The sequence below is a fragment of the Zootoca vivipara genome, chromosome 17 (genome assembly GCF_963506605.1).
Source record: "Zootoca vivipara chromosome 17, rZooViv1.1, whole genome shotgun sequence".
Taxonomy (NCBI): Eukaryota; Metazoa; Chordata; class Lepidosauria; order Squamata; family Lacertidae; genus Zootoca; species Zootoca vivipara.
The window spans coordinates 4,717,763-4,742,991 of NC_083292.1; the positions used below are offsets into that span (position 1 = coordinate 4,717,763).

Here is a 25,229-nt window from a genome sequence, read left to right on the forward strand (position 1 = left end):
TGTTATTCTGTTAAAATGTATTAAACCATGTTACATAACAGGAAGTGTTGGATTATAATTATTGTTTTAAAAATCCTGATTAATATTATTTTTTGTACATGCGCATATAGATAACAGAGATCAAGTAAAACTGCTAGCAGGAAATTCTTGTTATCACTTCATCAGCTAGATACAATATCGTTTTCACTCAAATTTGTGCTTGAGCACGATTGTACTGAAGTCAAGCTCTCTATGGGTTCTTCTGGCACATACAGCCCTTCAAAAAGAAAAGAAAGGGCTCTCCCCGCCTTGTATGTCTGGAGCACTCAAATTCCCACAAACTACACCACTGCTATGGTCTTGAGGATGGTCAAATGAAATCAAGGCAAACCACTCTCAAATGTAGCTGTGAATAATCTCTAATCACAAAAGCAAAAAAACCTGATGTGGCATTTCTGTTTGGTTTCCATGCAGTAAAAAATATCAATACAAAAAAATGTATGTATAGTAAACACCAAACAAAAAAAAGAGAAAGATGTATGTTACTGGAAGGATGCAAACACAATCTCCGCTTGATCAAAAGCATCACACTTAGCTGCCCATTTTCAAGACGCTTTTAAAATACGGACCATTTTCTTCATGAAATATTTGACCTGGGAGTTTCTCCCCACCCTAAATGTGGTTTGGTTGATTTTCGCAAAATCTGTATGATGAGCTCTCACATCGCTCTATTCAGATGAAGTCCAGCAGCAGGCCAGTTTGAGGTCCTCGTATTTTGGTAATCAGACCTGATCCTGTTGTGATGGTCCTTATTTACGGAGGCTGGACGGATTCTGTTTTGTAAAGCATGCTGCCACAAAAAGCTCTACATTCAGCATCTATATGGTTCCCAGCCTCACAGAATGCTGGTTGGATCGCCCTGGGCTCCACGGGTTTCTCCCTCCATGGACACATGCTTTGTAACGGAGTCGGGGGTGGGACCAGAGGGCGCACTCCAACAGAATGGCAGTTTTCAGGAAAGCAGTTCGTTCTCACCCACATTTGGCAGGTCACTGATGCCCCTAAGGTTGTCTTCGCTGCTTTGCTTCCTGTTTTAAAAAAATGAAGAACAAACATTTTAAAAACCATACAAGAGTTTTTCTCCAAGTTCAAATGAAAAAGTAAGAACAAATAATCAGCCTTCAACAATCTGTTGACTTCCAACTTCCAGTATGGCAATGGTCAGGGATGAGGGACAAGCCCCAACAGAATGTAGCAGACAGCCAGCTCAAGAAAATGGGAGGAATTCCATGAAGCCTATGACCATTGTTCCTCAGCACAAGCATTTCAGCTTGCCAGATTGAAGAGTCCCTCTTCTCCTGTACCTGCACACTGTTGTGGGGCTCCTCCTACCCCACCCCACCCCACCCCACCCCCCCAGCCAAGTTTGGGAGGCATGGGGCTGCATGCAGCAGGGGGGAGTCCCCTTGCATTAGCAGAAATCCGTGAATATGCACACGCTTCCCCTAGAGGAGCTCATTAGTTGAATCTCGCCTGTAGTGATTTTTTTCCTCTTATCTGATGAACAGGAATATAGAACCTATGAAGTGGCATTGTTTGCAACTGCAGCGAAGAAAATCAGAGTGAGAATTTTGCACCAAATTGTCCGTAGTTTGCAGTGACTTGTTAATATGAGCAAGCAACCCCAATAAATTCTACGGTTAATTTTTATATATGATACACGCTTATGCTTTCGTGTATTTCATTATACTTACAATGACCATATAACTCCGAGTAGTATATATCAAATTGCATCCTTAAAGTGTCAGGACAGGTCATGAGTAGAAAAGAAAGCACTCTGTACGAACCCTGAGAGTTAAAGAGAACACACACCCCCTCTGGGCTGAGTGTCTCACCATGGAGGAGAATGCACTCTGCACACACATTGAAGTCCTTTGCAGCCCGTATTTTGAAAATGCACCAAAGAAATCCTAGAGTTGGCATCGGTCAAGTTTCTGCTGACAGCCACATGCATATATATATATTTCCCGACAACCAGGGGCACTGCTAAGTATATAAAGCGCTCAGAGCAGAGGCCCACAATAAATGGATGGAGTGCCTCTGGGCAAATTGAGATGGAAGGTGGTACACGTTCACTGCGCATTGCAAGGCATCCAGCTGCCCTGGAAGCAGACTAAATTAATAATAATGCTTTGAAAAGCCATCCCCCTAACAACACCCCTGCCGACAGCCCACCAGCTCAGCACCCTGCTGTGTGCTACTGCTTAGTTGGGGAAGGGGTCTTCGTTGAATCACGATCATGCTACACATTTCAGAAAGGGAACTCCAAAACAAGAGCATTCCATGCGCCAGAAGAAGTCGGCTCCATGCTCTCCCTTCCACTGACGACAACATGCAGCAGCTCAGAGACTTTGGTTCCAGTTCATTGCATAACGGACAAACAGGTAGGAGGAGCTAGCAAGACAAGTGTGATCTTTACCTTTGACTGATGAAATATTTCACAGTTCCCGATTTGTTTTTTCTAGAGTTGTGGGGCGGGGCGTGGGGCAGCGGGTCAAGGAGAAGGAAAGGAAGTGGATATGAGAACACACACACACACATACATACATACAAAATAAAAAAAATCCTTCCAGTAGCACCTTAGAGACCAACTAAGTTTGTTATTGGTATGAGCTTTCATGTGCATGCACACTTCTTCATAGAATCATAGAGTTAGAAGAGACCACAAGGGCCATCCAGTCCAACCCCCTGCCAAGCAGGAAACACCATCAAAGCAATCTTGACATATGGCTGTCAAGCCTCTGCTTAAAAACCTCCAAAGAAGGAGACTCCACCACACTTCTTGGCAGCAAATTCCACTGTCGAACAGCTCTTACTGTCAGGAAGTTCTAACGTTTAGGTGGAATCTTCTTTCTTGTAGTTTCTTGTAGTTCAGACACAGAGAGAGAGAAGAGAGAAGAGAGAGGGAGAAGAAACCCGGCAATGTCTTCCACTGTCACACTCAGCACTGGCTGTGTAGAAGTATAACTTTCCAGGCACAGTTCAAAGAAACCAAACCATAAAATGGGCAACGGAACTAGAAGCACAATATTGCGTAATCTGCATGTCTCCAAGACCTGCTACTGTGGCCCAGGATTTGGCACTTTGAGAAATCTCAGCTTTTGCCAAAGACAACAAGTCCGCTCATCCCTTTTGGTGCTGTGGCGTTGTGGGACAGAGGAGGCTTCACTGGGACCCCAACGAGGGAATTCAAACTGCAGTGCCCTTCCTTATAGGTAGAGGGGGCATGTATGGGTTGGGGTATGGGAAGTCTGATGCCTGATCCTGCAAGAGTTTCTAGTCCACAAGGTGCAAAATAAAAGCTTAGGGATGTTTCTATGAACTCTCACTACCTTCTTCTTAGCTGCCCCTTTGAAAACTATGCAACCCTTAATTTATTCCGAATCCCTTGAGCTTCCTCTGACCACAGAATCTGGATACTTTGGGTGGCCAAAGTACAAGTGTAGGCATGGATAGAGCGGCAGAACTCAAGGCCGCCCTAACAAAAGGTTTTTCCCATCAGCTATGCTGCACTATTTTAAATAGTTTTAATCATTCATTATTCATTTCCCTAAGAGGGAAGGGAAATTGGGGGGAGGTGCTTGTGAGGCACAACAATCTTTTGGCATCATAGTAGCAATAAATTAAATAAATTTAAAAACAAATTATTTTAAAAATAAATTATTTTTTTAAAATCCCAAGCAAACAAACAAACAAAGTCAAATTTTGGCCTGTGGGCTGTAGGTTGGCCACTTCTGCTTCAGAGTGAATAAAGGTAAAGGTAAAGGACCCCTGACAGTTAAGTCCAGTTGTGAACAACTCTGGGCCCTGGGGTTGCAGCGCTCACCTCGCTTTACAGGCCGAGGGAGCTGGCATTTGTCTGCTCTGCAGACAGTTTTTCCAGGTCATGTGGCCAGCATGACTAAGCCGCTTCTGGCGCAACGGAACACCAAAACCAGAGCAGCCCACGGAAACGCCATTTACCTTCCCGCCGGAGCGGTACCTATTTATCTACTTGCACTTTGACGTGTTTTTGAACTGCTAGGTTTAGACCAGTGTTTCCCAACCTAGGGTCTCCAGCTGTTTTTGGACTACGATTCCCATCATCCCTTACCACTGGTCTTGCCAGCTAGGGATAATGGGAGTTGTAGTCCAAAAACAGCTGAAGACCTAAGGTTGGGAAACACTGGTTTAGACCACAGCGTCTGTGAATAGAAAGTTACAAAAGTAGGGAGCTCAGCCCCTGCACTTTTTGGAAAGTGCTGCCTCCACCATCCCTCTGTGACCAGCAGCCACCCCCCCCCCCACAATTCCCTTTTCTACAGAAGTTCTTAAAAATAAAGCAAGCCCATCTTCTTTTGCATTGCTTTTCTCCACCTCTTAAAACAACAACAACAACAACAACCCTACCCCTGCCTTTCCGAAAGCTGGTGGTGCTGCTGGAGAGACCCATATTCCAGTGGTGGGTTCAAGCCACATGTGTGTTATACACCAAAGTCTTCCAGTGGTCCATTTCAAGCTCAATAAGCACTTGCCCTCTCGCTTTTTCCTTCATAGATGCTCTTGTTATGTGTCTCTACCTGAATCTGAGATGTAGCTGGTGGACATGAGGACAGGGCCTTCTCTGCATGGGCACCACGCTTATGGAAAACCTTGCCTCAAAAAAATTTGGATAGCACCCTGCCCATGCTTTCAGACACCAAGTAAAAGCTTTTCAATTCAGGCACACTTTTCCACAATGGGTGGCATATACAAAAATAAAAATAAATGTAATAAAAATTATGTTCTGGTGAACAGCTGTAGTTCACACAGGCTCCTGGACAGGTATGTCATGAGACTCAGCCATGTTTCTACATGAGGCGAGCACCTCAGATCATAACCTCCCATGTTTTACTATGGCTGCACACTGAAGGGGAAGACAGCCAACGCCATCTTTTATTGACTAAGGCTGGCTCAAAATAGTTTGCCGCCTGAGGTGGAGCAGCAAAAAGGCACCATCCACAAGTCAAAGTGCAGTGTTTCCAAGGGAAGCAAGGTTATTCTTCCACACTCCCTACAGTAAAACACAATTAATATTCCATTAAATAAATATGAACCTGCTGTCTTCTGCTCAGACCGATACCTCAAGTTTGTTTAATGGCAGGGCTGGGCCTGTATGTTAGGCGTTGTTGAGCACCCCTAACTTCCAGGGAATTTCCCCATGAAAATTCTCCACAGCACATTTGGAAAACTATTGCCCTTCTCCACAGCTCAAGGCTCCTGCGTCAGAGACTTACGTCAACAGATTCCCTGGCGCAGAAAGGGATCGCTCTTCTCTTCTACTTCCCTCAAACGGGTTCCCAAAAGATCTTTTCCTGATCATTGATTTTACCAGGATCTGAAAGAGAAGATTATAATTGTTTTCTCTATTACCGGTATTTCTGTATTTATATGGTGCTGCCTTCATGAACCTGGCACCCTCCAGACAGTTTGGACTACAACTCCCATGATCCCTAGCTAACAGGACCAGTGGTCGGGGAAGATGGGAATTGTAGTCCAAAACATCTGGAGGGCCGAAGTTTGGGGACGCCTGGCTTAATGCAAGGAGAGAGGCTTTTTAAAACTAGCTCATTCCAGGCAAAGGCTACACATAGCTTTTCCCGTGTTGTACTAGCAAGCTACATGCAGGAGGAGGAAGACTCAGAAACATGGACCCCCCCCCTCCCCACAATCTGAAGTGATACTGCATCAGTTGAGGAGAACCTTTGGTTTGCAGGCCAAACTTGACCCACCAGGCCTTTGGGGGAAGCCACCCCCACTTGACCTATGCCAGATACCCCACATGAAGTCAGGTGGGGGGCTTGGTAAAAAACCAGGTGTTAAAAAAGCACTGGGAGCTTAAAGGGGGCTCCCTCTTTCTCCTTTGCTGGAACAAGGCGCACCCCCAACTTCCTTGCTCAAGGGAGGGGTGTGTGGTTTCCATTCACTGCAAATTGCTTCTCCCACCTAGTGCATACGGGTCAGAGGTTGAAAGGATCAGCATCCGGGGGGGGGGGGCTGCACAAGCCTTCCTGCCGCCACCAGCAGAGAGGAAAACAAAGGGGAGAAAGTAAATAAATTCTCTCTGTTCCTCACTCCCTGCAGCTGCGCACAACCTCTTCCCACAGCAAAAGCATATGGGGGCTGGGAGAATAAAGGGGAAAAGAAGCTTCTGCTTTGGGAAGCGTGAGAAAGAAGGGTCAAAAGGTTAGACACCCTTGGGTTATAGCTTACGGCAGGGTATGGAGAACCTTGTGGCCCTCCCCATTTTGCTGAACTTCAACTCCCATCATCCCTAGCCACTGGCCATGCTTGCTTGGGCTGGGGGAAGTTGTAGTTTGGCAAATCAAGAGGGCCAAAAGTTCTCCAACACCTGGTGCGCTGTGACTTGCAAATTCAGCCAATAAGGCTCGCTGGCACTTGGAGCAGATTTAAAAAATAGGTTGGTTAGACATGCCCTTTTGAATTTCCCCCCACCCCACCCAGCATATCCAACACACAAGCAGCACTGGGGTCTCACTCACCACAGTGGCCAAGCTTGGGATGTGCTTAACCGAATTCTCAACCTCTTCTTCGGTCACTTCGATGAGTGTGCAGTTCTCGTCCTCTGTCGGTAATGGCTCCACCCCATTCTTGGTGACCCAGGGGTGCACCTTGTTTGAGAGAAGGGGGAGAAACGCCACACATTGCCTTGATTTCACAGCTGGAGAGCGGGGAAGCCCTACGATTTGGTGACCCAGAGACTCTTCTTGTAAAAATATAAAAAGTGGGGCAGAAGCCGATAATTGTTTCATTTTGGGAAGCTTTTAATGTTTGATGGATTTCTGTATTTTAATGTTTTGTTGGAAGCCGCCCAGAGTGGCTGGGGGAACCCGGCCAAATGGGCGGGGTATAAATAATTTATTATTATTATTATTATTATTATTATTATTATTATTATTATTATTATTATTTAAGAGAAACTTACTTCCTCTGGACCTGGAAGGACAGAGGAGTCCACTATGAAACTTTATTTTAAAATAAGATTATGAAGCTGGTTTACAAAATGGACTTGTCATGGGGGTAGGGGAGGGGAGGGGAATCCCTCGAAAATCCAGCTACCATAAATCAATTCACAGCTAAGACTGCAGTTTGAGACACTGAGATACAAACCATGGTAGCTTCTAGACTGAATTTCTTGTAATAGGCTGTCAGGGCCTCTGAAGCGCATTTGACAACTGGAACTGGTCCATAGTATAGCGGCAGGGTTGTCAACGGGAACAGGCTCTGGGGAACACATATAAGGCCCTCATACCGATCAGTGGTGTTGGACACACTTGGCACACAGTGTACATTTTGGGTGTCAAAGGAGAAGGTGTAGAAAAGGGAAACCCAAAACCATCCAGGGGCTGGTTAGAATGGGGCTTTCTGGTTGAGAGGGGGTAAAGAGAGTACATAAGAGGAAGCATAACAGAATTCAGCCCAAGAATACTAGAATCAGGGGTGAGCCAAGGAAGGCGAAGGGCGGGGAATTCAGGACTATCAAAAGTAAAAACTTCTCCACACACACACACAACAAGACTTGCAGGGCCACCATCATTCTAAAGGCTAATCAGACCTGGATGAGTACCAGATGAACACCACCTTGGGTACCATGACAGAAGGAAGGAACATTAAAGAAATGCAAGAAGATGGATGGACAGGCAGGCAGGCAGATGATACCACACAAAGCTTTAAAAACTATGACATTTGCTACCACAAGATGTGGCGACAGCCATGAATTCAGATGCCTCCAACCTTTTCAGGCCCGGAACCCACCTTTAACCCAAACATGCATTTTGTGACCCCTGCCTTCATTGTTTTCAACCATATATTTGTATGGTGGTAGTGACCCTGTAAGTGGATCCCAACTGGGTTAGAAGAATTTGCGGGTGTTTCGGCTAGCCATTGTTACCACCCACAGTGGGCCTTTCCAGCTTGCAGGCTCAGACACAGCCTGTCATTGAGTATCAGCAACTCAAGAACACGGGGGGGGGCTACTATCCCCAGGTCTCGTTTGTGGGCTTCCCAGAGACATCTGCTTGACCAGTGTGGGAAACAGGATCCTGGACTAGATCATAAGAGCCACACAGGATCAGGCCCATATTCTTATAGCATTGGTTTTCAAAGTTAATGCTGGCAAGTTTCCAGGCACAGGGCAAAGTGTTGCTTCTGATCCCTGCAGGCTAGCAATGTCTGTCATTTTTGCAGGTTTTGCCATTCACACAGTAAGAGTGAATTAGGGGTGGATTTATACTGGTCCATCCACACATCCTTCTGCTTTCTTAGTTGTTCTGCAATGCTTCTCCAGTGGTTCCACATTACTGCAATCTGGAAGGGCAGCTCTTGCACCACAGAACAACAAAAGTGGGGCAGAACATACCATTTGTGGTATGAAAAGTTACAGGATTTCAGCAGGAATTGCAGGACATGCACCGAGTGGAAACCAATCAGTATAGCTGCCCCAGAACATATGCAGGTGCACAATTATGCCTGAGAGCATCATGAGCACAGATCATCATGAATGCACAATAAAAAGGATGCCTGGCAAGGCCCAGAGATAGCTCAAGAATTGCCTCCTTCCATAACTTCCTCCAGGTGCTTGGAAATCCTTGGCAGAGAGCTGCATAAGATCATAAAAGTACTGGCAGCTTATTCCAAAAAGCATTAGAGAAATAATTGGGTACCATAAAACCACTAAAACTAAACTTGTTATCTTTTGGGATATTTAAAAATTAATGTGAATAGGAGACATGAAGACCTAGTTGGAAATTTATTGCTCACTGCCAGAGTCCTAAAGGCAAAGTACTGGAAATGCAACTCATGTCCCAACAAAGATGGATGTTTATGGGAAGCCTGGCAGATAATGAGAATGAATAAATTAACTGACTGTAGATGACCAGGAGAGAGAAAATACACATCAAGATTTCCTCCCTTAGATGCAGAAACTTTATATTGTTTACTGGAACAAGATCAACCCAAAGGAAAAAGTGAGCTGAGAAATACCAACCAGGTTGTAATTTTAAAACTTGATAGGGAGGGGGAAATCCCCCCAGGTGAGAGCTGGGAGGGTCCATTACTTTCTGTGGGAGACAACGATTAGGCAGCTACTTTTAAGAGAGGAGTCGGTGTTTTCCTTTCTGTTTCTTTCTCTGTTTTTGAAACAAAATAAAAAAAATCCTTCCAGTAGCACCTTAGAGAACAACTAAGTTTGTCATTGGTATGAGCTTTCATGTGCATGCACACTTCTTCAGGTCAAGGTTTTCTTTCGTTTTCTTGCAGGGGGGAGTGGGTTATATTTAGACTGCAGATTGAAGGATCTAACCCATTTTGCCCATGTTGATTATCTGACTTAGAGCAGCTTGGGGAAGTGGGGTGGGGGAAAGAATTAGGATCAAGGCCCCACTGCCCTGCAGTGGAATTCCAATGCAAATTGTCTTCCCTTCCTGCAAAACTCCCACATTTTGACCCTAAGCCTGCCAACAAGCTCTGCTGGGAAAATGTGCCCCCTTTAAAACAGTGCACTGTCCAGGTATGATGGCAATTTTAAAATCCATTTGTAAGCTGCCTTAAGAGACCTTGGACTATAAGGAAGGGTAAGGTAAAGGTAAAGGGACCCCTGACCATTAGGTCCAGTCGTGACTGAGTCGAGCGAGCCAGCGTACAGGTTCCGGGTCATGTGGCCAGCATGAAAAAGCTGCTTCTGGCGAACCAGAGCAGCACATGGAAACACCGTTTACCTTCTCGCTGTAGCGGTACCTATTTATCTACTTGCACTTTGATGTGCTTTAGAACTGCTAGGTTGGCAGGAGCAGGGACCAAGCAACGGGATCTCACCCTGTTGCGGGGATTCGAACTGCCGACCTTCTGATCGGCAAGCCCTAGGCTCTGTGGTTTAACCCACAGCGCCACCCGCGTCCCCCCATAAGGAAGGGTAGACATTGTAAAATTGATTATTATCCTCAACCAGGAATGGTAGCATAGATAAGCATGTCAGAACAGCAACAACAAAAAACAGAGGCCAAAGAAAAGGACCTGAGACATATAAGGTTACGGGCATCACATTTCTTTGGAAGTTCTGAATTGACTGTGGGATACCTTAATTTCTGGGACTGTGATCCTGGATTCGGGATTCTTGTCCAGCATCTGCATGATCAGATCTTTCAGTTCATCAGAAATGTCTGGCCTGGGGGGGGGGGAGATATCAAGACAAGTTGAGGAGGTAGTTTGCTTCACAAGCACAGGGCCTGGTCTCACCATCTCTTTTTGAAACAAACAAATGCACAATAAGACTCTAGCCCTAAAGGTAGGTTTGAAAATAAGCTGGTCATTCCTGCTGTGTACGAGTCAGACCATTGGTGCCATCTAGTTGAGTATTGTCTACAAGGGACATTCCTAGAACTACCTGGAGATGCCAGCGATTGAATTTAGGACCTTCTGCATGCAAAGCTGATGCTCTGCCACTGAGCTAAAAAGGTAAAGGTAAAGGGGCCCCTGACCATCAGGTCCAGTCGTGTCCGACTCTGGGGTTGCGGCGCTCATCTCGCTCTATAGGCCGAGGGAGCCGCGTTTGTCCGCAGACAGCTTCCACCTCATGTGGCCAGCATGACAAAGCTGCTTCTGGAGAACCAGAGCAGCGCACGGAAATGCCGTTTACCTTCCCGCCGGAGCGGTCCCTATTTATCTACTTGCACTTTGATGTGCTTTCGAACTGCTAGGTTGGCAGGAGCTGGGACCGAACAACGGGAGCTCACCCCGTTGCAGGGATTTGAACCGCCGACCTTCTGATCAGCAAGCCCTAGACTCTGTGGTTTAAACCACAGCGCCACCTGGGTCCCTCTGCCACTGAGCTAAAGGTAAAGGTAAAGGGACCCCTGACCATTAGGTCCAGTCGTGACCTACTCTGGGGTTGCGCGCTCATCTCGCATTATTGGCCGAGGGAGCCGGCGTATAGCTTCCAGGTCATGTGGCCAGCATGACAAAGCCGCTTCTGGCAAACCAGAGCAGCACATGGAAACGCCGTTTACCTTCCCGCTGTAGCGGTTCCTATTTATCTACTTGCATTTTGACGTGCTTTCGAACTGCTAGGTTGGCAGGAGCTGGGACCACCCACTTAAATACAAATGAGAACCTCATTTACTAGATATGGGGGGGGGGGAGAGAGAGAGACAGAGAGAATAAAAACAAGGGCTGTGTTCCTAGCACTTCCCAAAAATGTGGCCTATTTGCCTCAATTGGCCACCACAGCAAGAGTGCCCCACATAACTATAGTGTGGTATACAAATTCAATCAATCACTCAATAAAATAAAATAAAATAAAGCTCCAACTCAATCATAACTCTTCAGCAAGCGATGACCTTCTCCAGCACCCGGAACTTGCTTGCACTGGTGGCAGCAGCAGCACCCGCTAACTTGGACGGCTTTAAAACAATTAGACAAATTTATGGAGGAGAAAGCGATTGAAGCCTATCAGCCGTGCTCTGTCTTCACGGTTGGAGACACCTGAGTGCCAACCCAGGAAACACACAGAGGCCTTAGAAGCCGGCCCAAATTTACTGCTGTTGAATATGTCCCACCCCTGTGAGGTACTGAGGGGGCAAGTTGTTGTCTTTCACCCTATATATGTGCTGGGCGAGGGAGGCACACAGAGACTCGTTCCTACCGCACCAAGTCTTGGAATGGCTTGGCAAGCAGCGAAGCACCTCCAAGGTTCCAGGTGACGTGCAGGAGACTCCTGCCCTTCAGCAGGTCCAGAAGGAGAGGTGGGGAGAGTTTGCTAGAATCCAGGACGCCCTCACCGGTGAGTGTCTTTGTGAACCCCCGGCTAGGGTAGTCATAAACATAGTGATTCTGCATATACTCACTGGTCAGGAAATTCCAGCATCTGGCTCTTGATTTTGCTGTGCAAACTCAAAATCCTCTCATCCATAAAAGGGCACTTGGAAGAACAAAAAAACACAATGAGAGATTATAACGCAACGGCGAACTTGGTCTCCCTGCCTCCTAAGAATGTTATCAATTTATTTGATTTGATTTATTTGATTTGTATACCACCCTTTATCTGTAGATTTCAGGGTGGTTCACAACATAAAATATCCTCATTCTCCTCCCCCTCTCCCCCTCTAATGAGCATCTCTCATTACAGACATAAAATCAATTTAGCATGGAAATGTGAGCATGGGGGCAGGACTAGGGGTGTCAAATTGGGGAGTCCTCTGCATTCTGATCCTGCCTACAGTTCCCATAATTCTTTGGGAAGCAGCCATGACAGGTACACGTTTCAAACAAGCAACAACAACAACAAAATGTTTAAAATCCAAAATGTGGGTAAAGAAGCAGCTCATTTACCTGCCCAAAGACGAAGCAGTAGAGAGTGATCCCCATAGCCCAAACATCTAAAGCCTTAGGAAGAAGGGACAGGGGGAGAGAGAAAGGCAGAGATTAAACACATGAGTCCTCCAAAAACTCTATGTTTGTATTGCTTTTCTATTTTAAAATAACATGGTAAGCTTTTAAAATGAACTGCTGCAGGGGTAAGGAACCTCAGGCCTGGCAGGGGGGGCAGCGGAAATGTGATTCTCCGGGCATCGCTATCTGACCCTCCAGACTCTCCAAATTAGTAGTGTTGGAACCAGAATATCCATAGTGGGGTGGGAATTTTAATCTAATTGTTAGAGGACCTCCAATACCGATGCCGAGTCTATGATTCCTCCAGGAGTACGACACTTGCTTTTCCCACTCACCCGCCTCCAAATTTATTCATACGGCAATCTTGCAAGGGAGGTGAATGGACAAGAACGTGACCAGATGGAGGTTTAAATGTGGGTTTCCCCCTGTCCTAGTTTGACACTCTAACCCAGGAGTTGGGAACCTGTTGCCTTCCAGAGGTTGCTGACATACAAGGGTTGGCTTCCCCACCCTTGCTCTAACCGCTAGGCCATCTTTGCTGTGACGGCTATAAAGTACACTGGACTTTGAGTCATTTCAGGCAACCTAATTTTTGGTTGGTTCCTTCCAGAGAGTACAGAACATGCCATGGTGGTCTAAATGAGCATACAAATACACACTCTCCTCTCAACATACCTTTCCAGAAAATATTTTCCTGGTCTCTGAGAGGGTCTCAGGTGCCATGAACGCTGGGGTCCCCACGGTGTTGGTTAACAGGGCATCCGTCCCTTTGAATTCATTGCTCACGCCAAAATCGGCTATTTTGATGTGACCATCTTCCCCAACTAAAAGATTGGAAGGCTTAATATCCCGGTGGATTATCTTTTGGTAGTGCACTGTTGAGAAAGACCAGATGAGACATGAATTTGGCAGAGCATGAAGGCTCAAGGGATGCATAGAACCTGCTCCCTTTCTTCGGTGTTCAGGGGTTAGTTTGCTCCCTCCCTCTTTCCTCCTCATCCCTCTTTCCTTTTGTGGCGTGTATTTTAGATTGTAAGCTTTCAGGCAGGATCTGTATCATTTAAACTGGGAGCCTATTTGACTGAAGAATGAGGTAAAAATGCTCTAAATAATTAAAATAAATAGAACATTGAGGGAGATTTGGGGGCTTAAATGACTATGTCCCTAGCCTGGGGAAAAAGAGCTACTGTAGCACAGTGACTAAGTCTGAGATAGTTATGCAGCACTGAAAGGGTGCAACTCTGCACATGGTCATTTCATTGTTCCTCCTGTCACAGGGCACAACCCCTCAAGCTGAACATAAATTACCTGAGCTTTAGCTCTACTGATTACAGCCACAAATTAATAGTATTGTCATTATTTATTAAATTTCTACACCACCCTTCACCTGAAGATCACAGGGCAGTTTACAATATAAAAACACAAAAGAAGACATACCATAAAGGTAAAGGTAAAGGGGCCCCTGACCATCAGGTCCAGTCGTGTCCGACTCTGGGGTTGCGGCACTCATCTCGCTCTATAGGCCGAGGGAGCCGGCATTTGTCCACAGACAGCTTCTGGGACACGTGGCCAGCATGACTAAGCTGCTTCTGGCAAACCAGAGCAGTGCACGGAAACACCGTTTACCTTCCCGCTGGAGCGGTACCTATTTATCTACTTGCACTTTGATGTGCTTTTGAACTGCTAGGTTGGCAGGAGCTGGGACCGAGCAACGGAAGCTCACCCCGTTGCAGGGATTCGAACCGCCGACCTTCTGATCAGCAAGCCCTAGGCTCAGTGGTTTAACCCACAGCGTCACCTGGGTCAAACAAAGACCATAACATGGGTGCCCCCCCGCCCCCAGTATTGTTATTTATTAAATGTTCGTGCCCTTCCCTTCTGCGCCGTTTTGCTAAAACATCGCCAAAGGAACTCACGATATTCAATGCCTTTGATCAGGTCTTGGAAATAGAAGCGTGCCTGGTCTTCAGTCAGAGGTTTCAGGTTTGGGACTTCCATCACAGGCCTGAGAAGGTGAAACACAAGACTTTGGGCAGGTCTGGAGGCCCCGACCTGCAACCAGATACAGAGTCTGCGGAGGATGCGCCAGACCCTCCACAGGGCAAGGGGTCCCCTGGAAGCACTGCTCAGGAACCCCTCAAAGCCTCTGCCTTATTAATCCACTGGGTCACTAGGGTTCTGCAGACTTGGCAGCTGCGATACCAGCCTCTGACCAGAGATGGCACTGAAGTGCAGCACACTGGCAATCTCCCCCTCTGGCAAGATACTACGCTGGTGAGTCCCAAGTTCAAGATCCCTTCCCAATGCCTGAGGGACCCAGAGCTCTTAAATCTGCAGAGCCTCAGGAGCTGGGGGTGGGGCTCCCGAGCATAACTTTTGGAGCAGGCATAGGCAAACTCAGCCCTCCATATGTTTTGGGACTACAATTCCCATCATCCCTGACCACTGGTCCTTTTAGCTAGGGATCATGGGAGTTGTAGTCCCAAAACATCTGGAGGGCTGAGTTTACCTATGCCTGTTCTGGAGGAACAGACAAATTTACATGTATGAACCCAAGCAAATTACATTACCAGTGCTTTTTTTCTGGGCGGGGGGGACGCAACCCCTAAACATTTTGTGGATCTTTGTACTTTTGTCCATTTACTGTATTAAAATGCTGATTTTCTTGAGTCAAAATGAGAGTACCCCTAAACATTGTTTTAAATAGAAAAAAGCACTGTACATAACCAATGTTATGCCTCCAGATGTTGTGGAACTCTACCTCCCCATCATCTCAAGGCTGCATGGGAAATGGTCAGAGATAATGGGAGCTGCAGGCCAGGAATTTGTTTTCTCAACACAGGATTCTGGTTACTTCGGCGCATAATTTAATACAATTACTTTTTTTATCCATGAGTACTGGTGTAACAATCGTATGAAAACAGCTTTGAGATGTGCCTGAAAAGTGGTATACTGTACTGTATATGCATGCCTTAAATACATTTACTCATCCATCTCAATTCTGCAGAGTGTACCCCAGCTACAGAATTCTAGGAATAGAGAAAGGCTTTACAGGCAGAGTGATTTGGGGAAGGAAAAGGAAATAGCTTGATGCAGCCAGAGGGAGGAGGGGGGAGAAGCTTTTGCAGATATAAGGCAAGTAAAGTTGCAAAGGAGAGGATTGGGGGGGGGGGCTTCTGTGGGTCGTCCTAAAGCCAGAGGATAGACTGCAAAGTCCTTGGAGCAGCAAACTGTATCCCCCACAGTGCTTCTTGCTTGCTCTGCAATACATCCTGTATCTCAATGAACTGTATAAATTAATAAACAATAATAATCTTACCCTTTCTTCACAAGTTCAAACACTGAAACACAAAAGAGACCGGTTATTAGTTATGAGGAGAGAATACGACCAGGAGAGAACAATCCTGCCTTTTAAATCATTAACTCTCCAGGCAGCAAAATGGCAGCAGAATCTCAAATTTTAAATACAGCATCAAAAAGAACAACTTACATTTCTGAGAGCTTATGAGGTCATGACTGATCAGTGTCTGGAGAGGAGGCTAAATAAGGCTCAGTTCACACCTAGTACCAAATCAGGGTTTGGTGCTATCGGCATTAGCCCTTTGCATGCATCCTCCTCTCCTCTCACAAACTCACCTAACGCAATACCTCCTGGCATGTAGCAAAGCCAAAGTTTACCATTACATTTAAATGATTGTGTGTCCTTTGCAAACCGGGACCACAAGCCTGTTAAACTGTAGTTTGCAATTGTCCTGCAAACCCTGCTTGCAAATCAGGGTTTGATTCTGTTCTGCAGAACAAGTGCAAATGATGGTTTGCCATACCATAAACCAGACAGTAACTAATGAAGCAGTGTATATACAAGGGTTAGGATGTGGCATTATGTATAAATCACGGGTAGGGAAAATGTGGAGCTCCAGGTGATGCTGGAGTGCAACTCCCATCATCCCTGACCATTGCTCACGCAGCAGAGGCTGCTGGGAGTTGTAGTCCAGCATCATTTGGAGGGACACAGAGTCCCCATCCTTTATATTAATCAATCTTAGGTTGCCCCGAGTTTCTTGAAGGAATAACTGGATGTAAGTAATATACACATTTTTTGTTTCTGTACAAGTTGAAAGTTAGAAAGATGAGGAATTCAGTTAAATTGGTGACCAAGTCGAACATTTGTAGTCCAAAACATCTGGAGGGCACCAAGTTGGTGAATGCGGCCCTGGAAGGATGGTCCAAATAATCAGTTATGCTTTTTAAAAAATTAATTTTTATAAAGTCTTTGATTTAAAAAAAAACTAACTTGAAACAAACACCAGATGGAGCACAGAAGAAAATACTGAACTGCTGCCCAAGATCTATTTTAGTCTCTCTTCCATCTGGAAGTGGCCACTTGTGTAGGCAGCGCACCAAACATCTTTGAGTACTATAGGCACGGATGGGCAATTCTTAACATCAAGTCCCATTCTGTGCTTAGAAAAAGAGGAGTGGGTAGAAAATTGAGCGTTGCAGCAAACAAGTGTGCATTTTGCTCCCCACCCCACCCTCCCCCCAAGACTGCACAAGTCTACAGCATACACAGACACATGTATAGGGCTGTTGTTAGTCCATTAGAGAATCTTTAGTTTAGCTTTGAAAATGGTGCTGACAAAAACTGGAATAATAGAATTGTCAAGTTGGAAGGAACCCTAAGAGCCATCTAGCGCAACCCCCTGCAATGCATTATTAGTGTGCAAAACAATTTACTATCCTCCTGTGAGGTTGGCCACTGGTTTCCGTGTCTTGCATTAAAGCATAGGATTGTGGTTCTAAGCAGGCTTTTATTTTATTTGTCTTCTACCAAGAGGAACAGAGCGATCTACCTTTCCTCTGCTATCTCTCTGTATTTTTGTTTTTCTAAGATATGATATTTACTGTATTTGTCCAATCAACTGTGGGAAAAGTTAAAAAAACTAGCATTGTCCACCAGATGGGATACTGTTGTGAACACCTAAGATGCACACCGCAAGAATCACATATCACAACTTCTGGCCAAATGACACCTAGGTCCTTGCACAATCTTCAATCATTCCAAACATCTTGAAGACAGGAGGCGACTGATTTGAGATAAAGCAGCCATGGCTTATCTTTCCTCAACTTGGCCTGCAGTGCTGGTTATTTTATTGGACTGGGCTATACGGCCATATTCTGTTTATCCAACCCTGGATTGTAACACCTGCCTGGGGTTCCCAGTGCTGCTGGGCCATATCCATCTGAGCTGCCATAAAAGTAGGAAGGTTATTAAAAGTAAAGGTAAAGGGGCCCCTGACCATCAGGTCCAGTCGTGTCCGACTCTGGGGTTGCGGCGCTCATCTCACTCTATAGGCCGAGGGAGCCAGCGTTTGTCCGCAGACAGCTTCCGGGTCATGTGGCCAGCATGACAAAGCTGCTTCTGGCGAACCAGAGCAGCGCACGGAAACGCTGTTTACCTTCCCGCCGGAGCAGTCCCTATTTATCTACTTGCACTTTGGTGTGCTTTCCAACTGCTAGGTGGACAGGAGCTGGGACCGAGCAACGGGAGCTCACCCCATTGCAGGGATTCGAACCGCCGACCTTCTGATCAGCAAGCCCTAGACTCTGCGGTTTAAACCACAGCGCCACCTGGGTCCCAGGAAGGTTATTAGAACCTTAGAAAACACTTGTCTCTCTGCACCAAGGGGAAAGAAAACACAGCAGATGGATCTCATCTGGGATGAGAAATCTGGAGGCGATGTCAGATACAGCTTTAATTTTGATACTGGCCATGGAGAAAGGGGCTTTCCTTCCTCTCCATCCAGCACAGAAACAAAGTGGAAATGGAGAGCTCCGTCCTGCTTCCTCCGCCAGCTGTCTCATTGGGGTTCCTGGTCGCCAATGGCAACCAAGTGAGTGGTTCAATACAAGGCTGCTCTAGACTTCACCAGCTATCTCAGGTACATTTTTAGTGCTTTTGTGCCATTGAGGCTGCTTGCCTCTGCACTGTCCTGCACAGACTGGAAGTGAAGGAGCCTCTTTCGGAGGTGCATAGCAAAACGGATGGGAAGAGGAGTTGGTTACCCATGTACAGGTGGTCTTCACTGGGGTCATCTAGCACCTGTCAGAGAGAGAGAGAGAGAGAGAGAGAGAGAGAGAACAAGTGAGGTGTAGCGCATGCATCTAGATTCCCGTAACTAGCTTACTTTAAAAACAGCGATGCAGTATACCGATACATTAAGGTTCTTGATGTTCCATAATTCAGGGAGGGGGAGGTATTAATGCCCTGAATTCCTGCTTCAATCTGATTAATCAAAATGGCTGGCACCTTCTGCTGATGAGTAACTCTGCCTCCTCCCTTACGCCCAGGAACTGCACTGACATTTCTGGTGCAATACCATTCTCACCTCCACTAACTTCACTACGTTTGGGTGGTCGAGTTTTTTCAAGATGGCGATTTCTTGGTAGACCTGCTCAATGGGTCCTTTGGGTTGGCAGAAGCCTTCTAGAGGGGGCTTGGCACCACGAGGAGGAGGGCGGCCTGTGGAAGACAAGAAGGAAACACATAGAGGGTTGGAGGGTGAAGGGGGCTGGCACATGTGGGGTGCTGTTAAAAGGCTGGGGGCTGGATGTTTTCATATATTTGATTTCTGGCCCACTGATTCCCAGGGTGGGTTACAAAAGATGAAAACCCAGTGCACAAAACAGGACCAACAAATTCATGTAAGCCAGAAGAGCAATTACAGAAGACAAAATAGAACAACAGTCAGCACAACCTCTAAATCTGTCTTTATAACCCAGTTACTTCATCCTTCTGCAAGTTGGCTAATTCTATTAACATCCAACAAAAAACCTAATGAATTAGCTGTGGTTTCAGTTGGCTCCCAAAAGCAAAGAAAATCAGTGCCAAAGAAGAATGGCACCACCTTGGCAAAGGCCCCTCTCCCATGTCACAACATAATATGTCCCTCCCACTTCTGAAATGTTGAGAAGAGCCTCCCTGAGGAGACATTAAGACGTGGGCAGGCGCTCTTTCAAATATTTCCGTCCCAAGTCATTCAGACAAGCGTAGGGAACCTTTCGCCCCTCCAGATGTCACTGAACAGCAACTCCCATCATCCCTTGCTGGGGCTGATGGGGGTTTCAGTCCAGAAACATCTGAAGGGCCAAAAGATTAGCCATGCTTGGTTTAGGGAACCGCTGACCTAGGGCTTGCTGATCAAATGGTCAGCGGTTCGAATCCCTGCGATGGGGTGAGCTCCTGTTGCTCGGTCCCAGCTCCTGCCCACCTAGCAGTTTGAAAGCACATCAAAGTGCAAGTAGATAAATAGGGACCGCTCCGGCGGGAAGGTAAACGGCGTTTCCGTGCGCTGGTTCGCCAGAAGCAGCTTTGTCATGCTGGCCACATGACCCGGAAGCTGTCTGCGGACAAACGCCGGCTCCCTCGGCCTATAGAGCGAGATGAGCGCCGCAACCCCAGAGTCGGACACGACTGGATCTGATGGTCAGGGGCCCCTTTACCTTTACCTTTAAGTCACCATAAGCAAAATGGTCCCCTTCATGGATCAATGCCTTGTCGTGGCGAAGGGGCTTGAATAACTCAGAGAAGCTATGAGCTATGCCATGCAGGGCCACCCAAGATGGACAGGTCATAGTGGAGAGTTTTGACTAAACGTGATCCACCTGGAGAAGGAACTGGCAAGCCACTCCAGTATCCCTGCCAAGAAAACTCCATGGACAAAGACAACAGGCATATAAAAGTTATGACGCTGGAAGATGAGCCCCTCAGGTCGGAAGGCGACCAACATGCTACTGAGGAAGAGCGGAGGACAAGTACAAGTAGATTCAGAGCTGATGAAGCGGCTGGGCCAAAGCCGAAAGGACGCTCAGTTGCGGATATGCCTGGAAGCGAAAGGAAAGTCCGATGCTGTAAAGAAAAATATTGCATAGGAACCTGGAATGTAAGAACCATGAATAGAGGTAAGCTGGATGTGGTCAAAAATGAGATGACAAGAATAAATATCGACATCCTGGGCATCAGTGAACTAAAATGGAAGGGAATGGGTGAATTCAGTTCGGGTGACTATCATATCTACTACTGTGGGCAAGAATCCTGTAGAAGAAATGGAGTGGCCCTCATAGTCAACAAAAGAGTGGCAAAAGCTGTGATGGGATGCAATCTCAAAAATGACAGAATGATCTCGATACGAATCCAAGGCAGACCTTTTAACATCACAGTAATCCAAGTTTATGCACCAACTACCGGTGCTGAAGAAAGTGAAATTGACCAATTCTATGAAGACCTACAACACCTTCTAGAAATGGCACCAAAGAAGGATGTTCTTCTCATTACAGGGGATTGGAATGCTAAAGTAGGGAATCAAGAGATAAAAGGAACAACTGGCAAGTTTGGCCTTGGAGTTCAAAATGAAGCAGGGCAAAGGCTAATAGAGTTCTGTCAAGAGAACAAGCTGGTCATCACAAACACTCTCTTCCAACAACACAAGAGACGACTCTACACATGGATATCACCAAATGGGCAGCATCGAAATCAGATTGATTATATTCTCTGCAGCCAAAGATGGAGAAGCTCTATACAGTCAGCAAAAACAAGACCTGGAGCTGACTGTAACTCAGATCATCAGCTTCTTATAGCAAAATTCCAGCTTAAAATGAAGAAAGTAGGAAAAACCACTGGGCCAGTAAGATACAATCTGAATCAAATCCCTTATGAATACACAGTGGAAGTGAGGAACAGGTTTAAGGATTTAGATTTGGTGGACAGAGTGCCTGAAGAACTATGGATGGAGGCTCGTAACATTATACAGGAGGCAGCAACAAAAACCATCCCAAGGAAAAGGAAATGCAAGAAAGCAAAATGGCTGTCCAACGAGGCCTTACAAATAGCGGAGGAGAGGAGGCAAGCAAAATGCAAGGGAGATAGGGAAAGATACAGGAAACTGAATGCAGATTTCCAAAAAACAGCAAGGAGAGACAAGAGGGTCTTCTTAAATGAGCAATGCAAAGAAATAGAGGAAAACAATAGAATGGGGAAAACCAGAGATCTGTTCAAGAAAATTGGAGATATGAAAGGAACATTTCGTACAAAGATTACCATAATCAAGGACAAAAGTGGTAAGGACCTAACAGAAGCAGAAGACATCAAGAAGAGGTGGCAAGAATACACAGAGGAATTATACCAGAAAGATATGGAGGTCTCGTACACCCCAGGTAGTGTGGTTGCTGACCTTGAGCCAGACATCTTGGAGAGTGAAGTCAAATGGGCCTTAGAAAGCACTGCTAATAACAAGGCCAGTGGAAGTGATGATATTCCAGCTGAACTATTTAAAATTTTAAAAGATGATGCTGTTAAGGTGCTACACCCAATATGCCAGCAAGTTTGGAAAACTCAGCAATGGCCAGAGGATTGGAGAAGATCAGTCTACATCCCAATTCCAAAAAAGGGCAGTGCCAAAGAATGCTCCAACTACCGCACAATTGCCCTCATTTCACACGCTAGCAAGGTTATGCTTAAAATTCTACAAGGCAGGCTTAGGCAGTATGTGGACCGAGAACTCCCAGAAGTGCAAGCTGGATTTCGAAAGGGCAGAGGAACCAGAGACCAAATAGCAAACATGCGCTGGATTATGGAGAAAGCTAGAGAGTTCCAGAAAAACGTCTACTTCTGCTTCATTGACTATGCAAAAGCCTTTGACTGTGTCGACCACAGCAAACTATGGCAAGTTCTTAAAGAAATGGGAGTGCCTGATCACCTCATCTGTCTCCTGAGAAATCTCTATGTGGGACAAGAAGCTACAGTTAGAACTGGATATGGAACAACCGATTGGTTCAAAATTGGGAAAGGAGTACGACAAGGTTGTATATTGTCTCCCTGCTTATTTAACTTATATGCAGAATTCATCATGCGAAAGGCTGGACTAGATGAATCCCAAGCAGGAATTAAGATTGCCGGAAGAAATATCAACAACCTCAGATATGCAGATGACACAACCTTGATGGCAGAAAGTGAGGAGGAATTAAAGAACCTTTTAATGAGGGTGAAAGAGGAGAGCGCAAAATATGGTCTGAAGCTCAACATCAAAAAAACCAAGATCATGGCCACTGGTCCCATCACCTCCTGGCAAATAGAAGGGGAAGAAATGGAGGCAGTGAGAGATTTTACTTTCTTGGGCTCCTTGATCACTGCAGATGGTGACAGCAGTCACGAAATTAAAAGACGCCTGCTTCTTGGGAGAAAAGCAATGACAAACCTAGACAGCATCTTAAAAAGCAGAGACATCACCTTGCCGACAAAGGTCCGTATAGTTAAAGCTATGGTTTTCCCAGTAGTGATGTATGGAAGTGAGAGCTGGACCATAAAGAAGGCTGATCGCCGAAGAATTGATGCTTTTGAATTATGGTGCTGGAGGAGACTCTTGAGAGTCCCATGGACTGCTAGAAGATCAAACCTATCCATTCTTAAGGAAATCAGCCCTGAGTGCTCCCTGGAAGGACAGATCGTGAAGCTGAGGCTCCAATACTTTGGCCACCTCATGAGAAGAGAAGAATCCTTGGAAAAGACCCTGATGTTGGGAAAGATTGAGGGCACTAGGAGAAGGGGACGACAGAGGACGAGATGGTTGGACAGTGTTCTCGAGGCTACGGACATGAGTTTGGCCGAACTGCGGGAGGCAGTGGAAGACAGGAGTGCCTGGCGTGCTATGGTCCATGGGGTCACGAAGAGTCGGACACGACTAAACGACTAAACAACAAAGCAAAATGGGGCCCAGAAGCACAGCAGGGAACCATCGCAGATCCTCCCGAATCATGCTTCTGGTGGCCCCATCCTGCACTATTGCAGCTTTTGGACTGTCTTCAAGGGCAGCACCATCTACAGCACATTACAATCAGTGGTTTTCTGTGGGGGTACTCAAGGGGTTCGCAGTACAGGCACCCTCCCCTCCCCGCAAATGTTAAAAGTGTGGCACTTACTGTAACAACTTCGTGGTGAGAACTAGGGCTGGGCGATATCTGGTTTTCAACACTGTGATATATCAATGGCTAAACATTGTGATATATATCACAATGTCTGAAATCAGGACGGGGCCATGTGGAGGCATTGGCTGCCTTCACGGTTTTCCCCATACTGTGATTTTTGCACAACACACATCATGATTCACAATATATTGCCAGGTCAAAAATTATGAAACAAATATCACGATATGGACTTGAAACCAGTTTTGAGCTATATATTGTCACGTGCAAAACTATGAAACCAATATCGTGAAATGCACTTCAAACTGGTTTCCCACAATATATCGATATTCACCCAGCCCTTCCGGAATTAAGATTGCTGGAAGAAATATCAACAACCTCAGATATGCAGATGACACAACCTTGATGGCAGAAAGTGAGGAGGAATTAAAGAACCTTTTAACGAGGGTGAAAGAGGAGAGCGCAAAATATGGTCTGAAGCTCAACATTAAAAAAACCAAGATCATGGCCACTGGTCCCATCACCTCCTGGCAAATAGAAGGGGAAGAAATGGAGGCAGTGAGAGATTTTACTTTCTTGGGCTCCTTGATCACTGCAGATGGTGACAGCAGTCACGAAATTAAAAGACGCCTGCTTCTTGGGAGAAAAGCAATGACAAACCTAGACAGCATCTTAAAAAGCAGAGACATCACCTTGCCGACAAAGGTCCGTATAGTTAAAGCTATGGTTTTCCCAGTCGTGATGTATGGAAGTGAGAGCTGGACCATAAAGAAGGCTGATCGCCAAAGAATTGATGCTTTTGAATTATGGTGCTGGAGGAGACTCTTGAGAGTCCCGTGGACTGCAAGAAGATCAAACCTATGCATTCTTAAGGAAATCAGCCCTGAGTGCTCACTGGAAGGACAGATCGTGAAGCTGAGGCTCCAATACTTTGGCCACCTCATGAGAAGAGAAGACTCCCTGGAAAAGACCCTGATGTTGGGAAAGATTGAGGGCACTAGGAGAAGGGGACGACAGAGGATGAGATGGTTGGACAGTGTTCTCGAAGCTACGAACATGAGTTTGACTAAACTGCGGGAGGCAGTGGAAGACAGGAGTGCCTGGCGTGCTATGGTCCATGGGGTCACGAAGAGTCGGACACGACTAAACGACTAAACAACAACAGAGAGTATCAGCACCTTAAACAAAAAAACAACAACACTGACTATAATTATCTCATTCAGAGATTATTGGGGCAGAAGGGGCTCATCAAGCTGGGAAGGTAACCCATCTAGGAGAAGGAATACTCAGATCCTAAACCTCCGCTGCCTTGCAGGATATCTTTGGGAGAAGAAAAGGCTCAGGAGTAAACCCTCCACAAATCCAGAGTGTGAGTGCCTAAAGATGGTGCCTTGTATGTCTCCTGGCAACTCCTGCAGCCAAGCTGGTGCCAAATATATTGCTCTGCTTTCCTTTGGAACACATCAGTGAGGCCAGGGGGGGGGGTCTTGACATCTGGGCAGCCCAGGACCTCCATGCACACTACCCAGGCTTACACCCCAGGGAGGTCACTTCAGTGCTGCTAACTCTGTGCTTTGACTTCACCCCCAAAGGCGCACTCCATTGTCTCTCAAGACAGACGCCAACAAAAGGGAGGTTATGGGGAGCTGCTGTATACATTGGTCCATCTAGCTTCAAACTGTCTGGACTGACTCACTGCAGCTCTCCATGTTTTCAACTGCCTCAGCCCTGCCTGGAGATGCTGGAGACGGAACCTGGGATGATCGACATGCAAAGGGGATGATCTTCCG

At 46.2% G+C, this 25,229-nt stretch overlaps 1 protein-coding gene across 5 annotated transcripts in view; it reads right to left on the reverse strand.

Annotated features, from left to right (window-relative positions):
• The window catches only part of CAMKK2 (calcium/calmodulin dependent protein kinase kinase 2), a 50,226-nt gene continuing 24,997 nt past the window's right edge, over positions 1 to 25,229 (reverse strand). For 4 of the 5 annotated variants that reach the window (XM_035097988.2, XM_035097991.2, XM_060269883.1 and 1 more), the window contains 12 exons: positions 18,852 to 18,985; positions 18,529 to 18,565; positions 15,782 to 15,803; positions 14,379 to 14,467; positions 13,138 to 13,337; positions 12,403 to 12,456; positions 11,919 to 11,992; positions 10,153 to 10,240; positions 7,189 to 7,302; positions 6,561 to 6,689; positions 5,295 to 5,395; positions 1 to 1,067 (listed from right to left, as the gene is read on the reverse strand). In XM_035097988.2, the coding sequence (XP_034953879.2) occupies positions 992 to 1,067; positions 5,295 to 5,395; positions 6,561 to 6,689; positions 7,189 to 7,302; positions 10,153 to 10,240; positions 11,919 to 11,992; positions 12,403 to 12,456; positions 13,138 to 13,337; positions 14,379 to 14,467; positions 15,782 to 15,803; positions 18,529 to 18,565; positions 18,852 to 18,985 (1,118 nt within the window). In that variant the 3' untranslated portion in view covers positions 1 to 991. The remainder of the gene's footprint in view (positions 1,068 to 5,294; positions 5,396 to 6,560; positions 6,690 to 7,188; positions 7,303 to 10,152; positions 10,241 to 11,918; positions 11,993 to 12,402; positions 12,457 to 13,137; positions 13,338 to 14,378; positions 14,468 to 15,781; positions 15,804 to 18,528; positions 18,566 to 18,851; positions 18,986 to 25,229) is intronic. The other variant, XM_035097994.2, reaches the window with a different exon arrangement.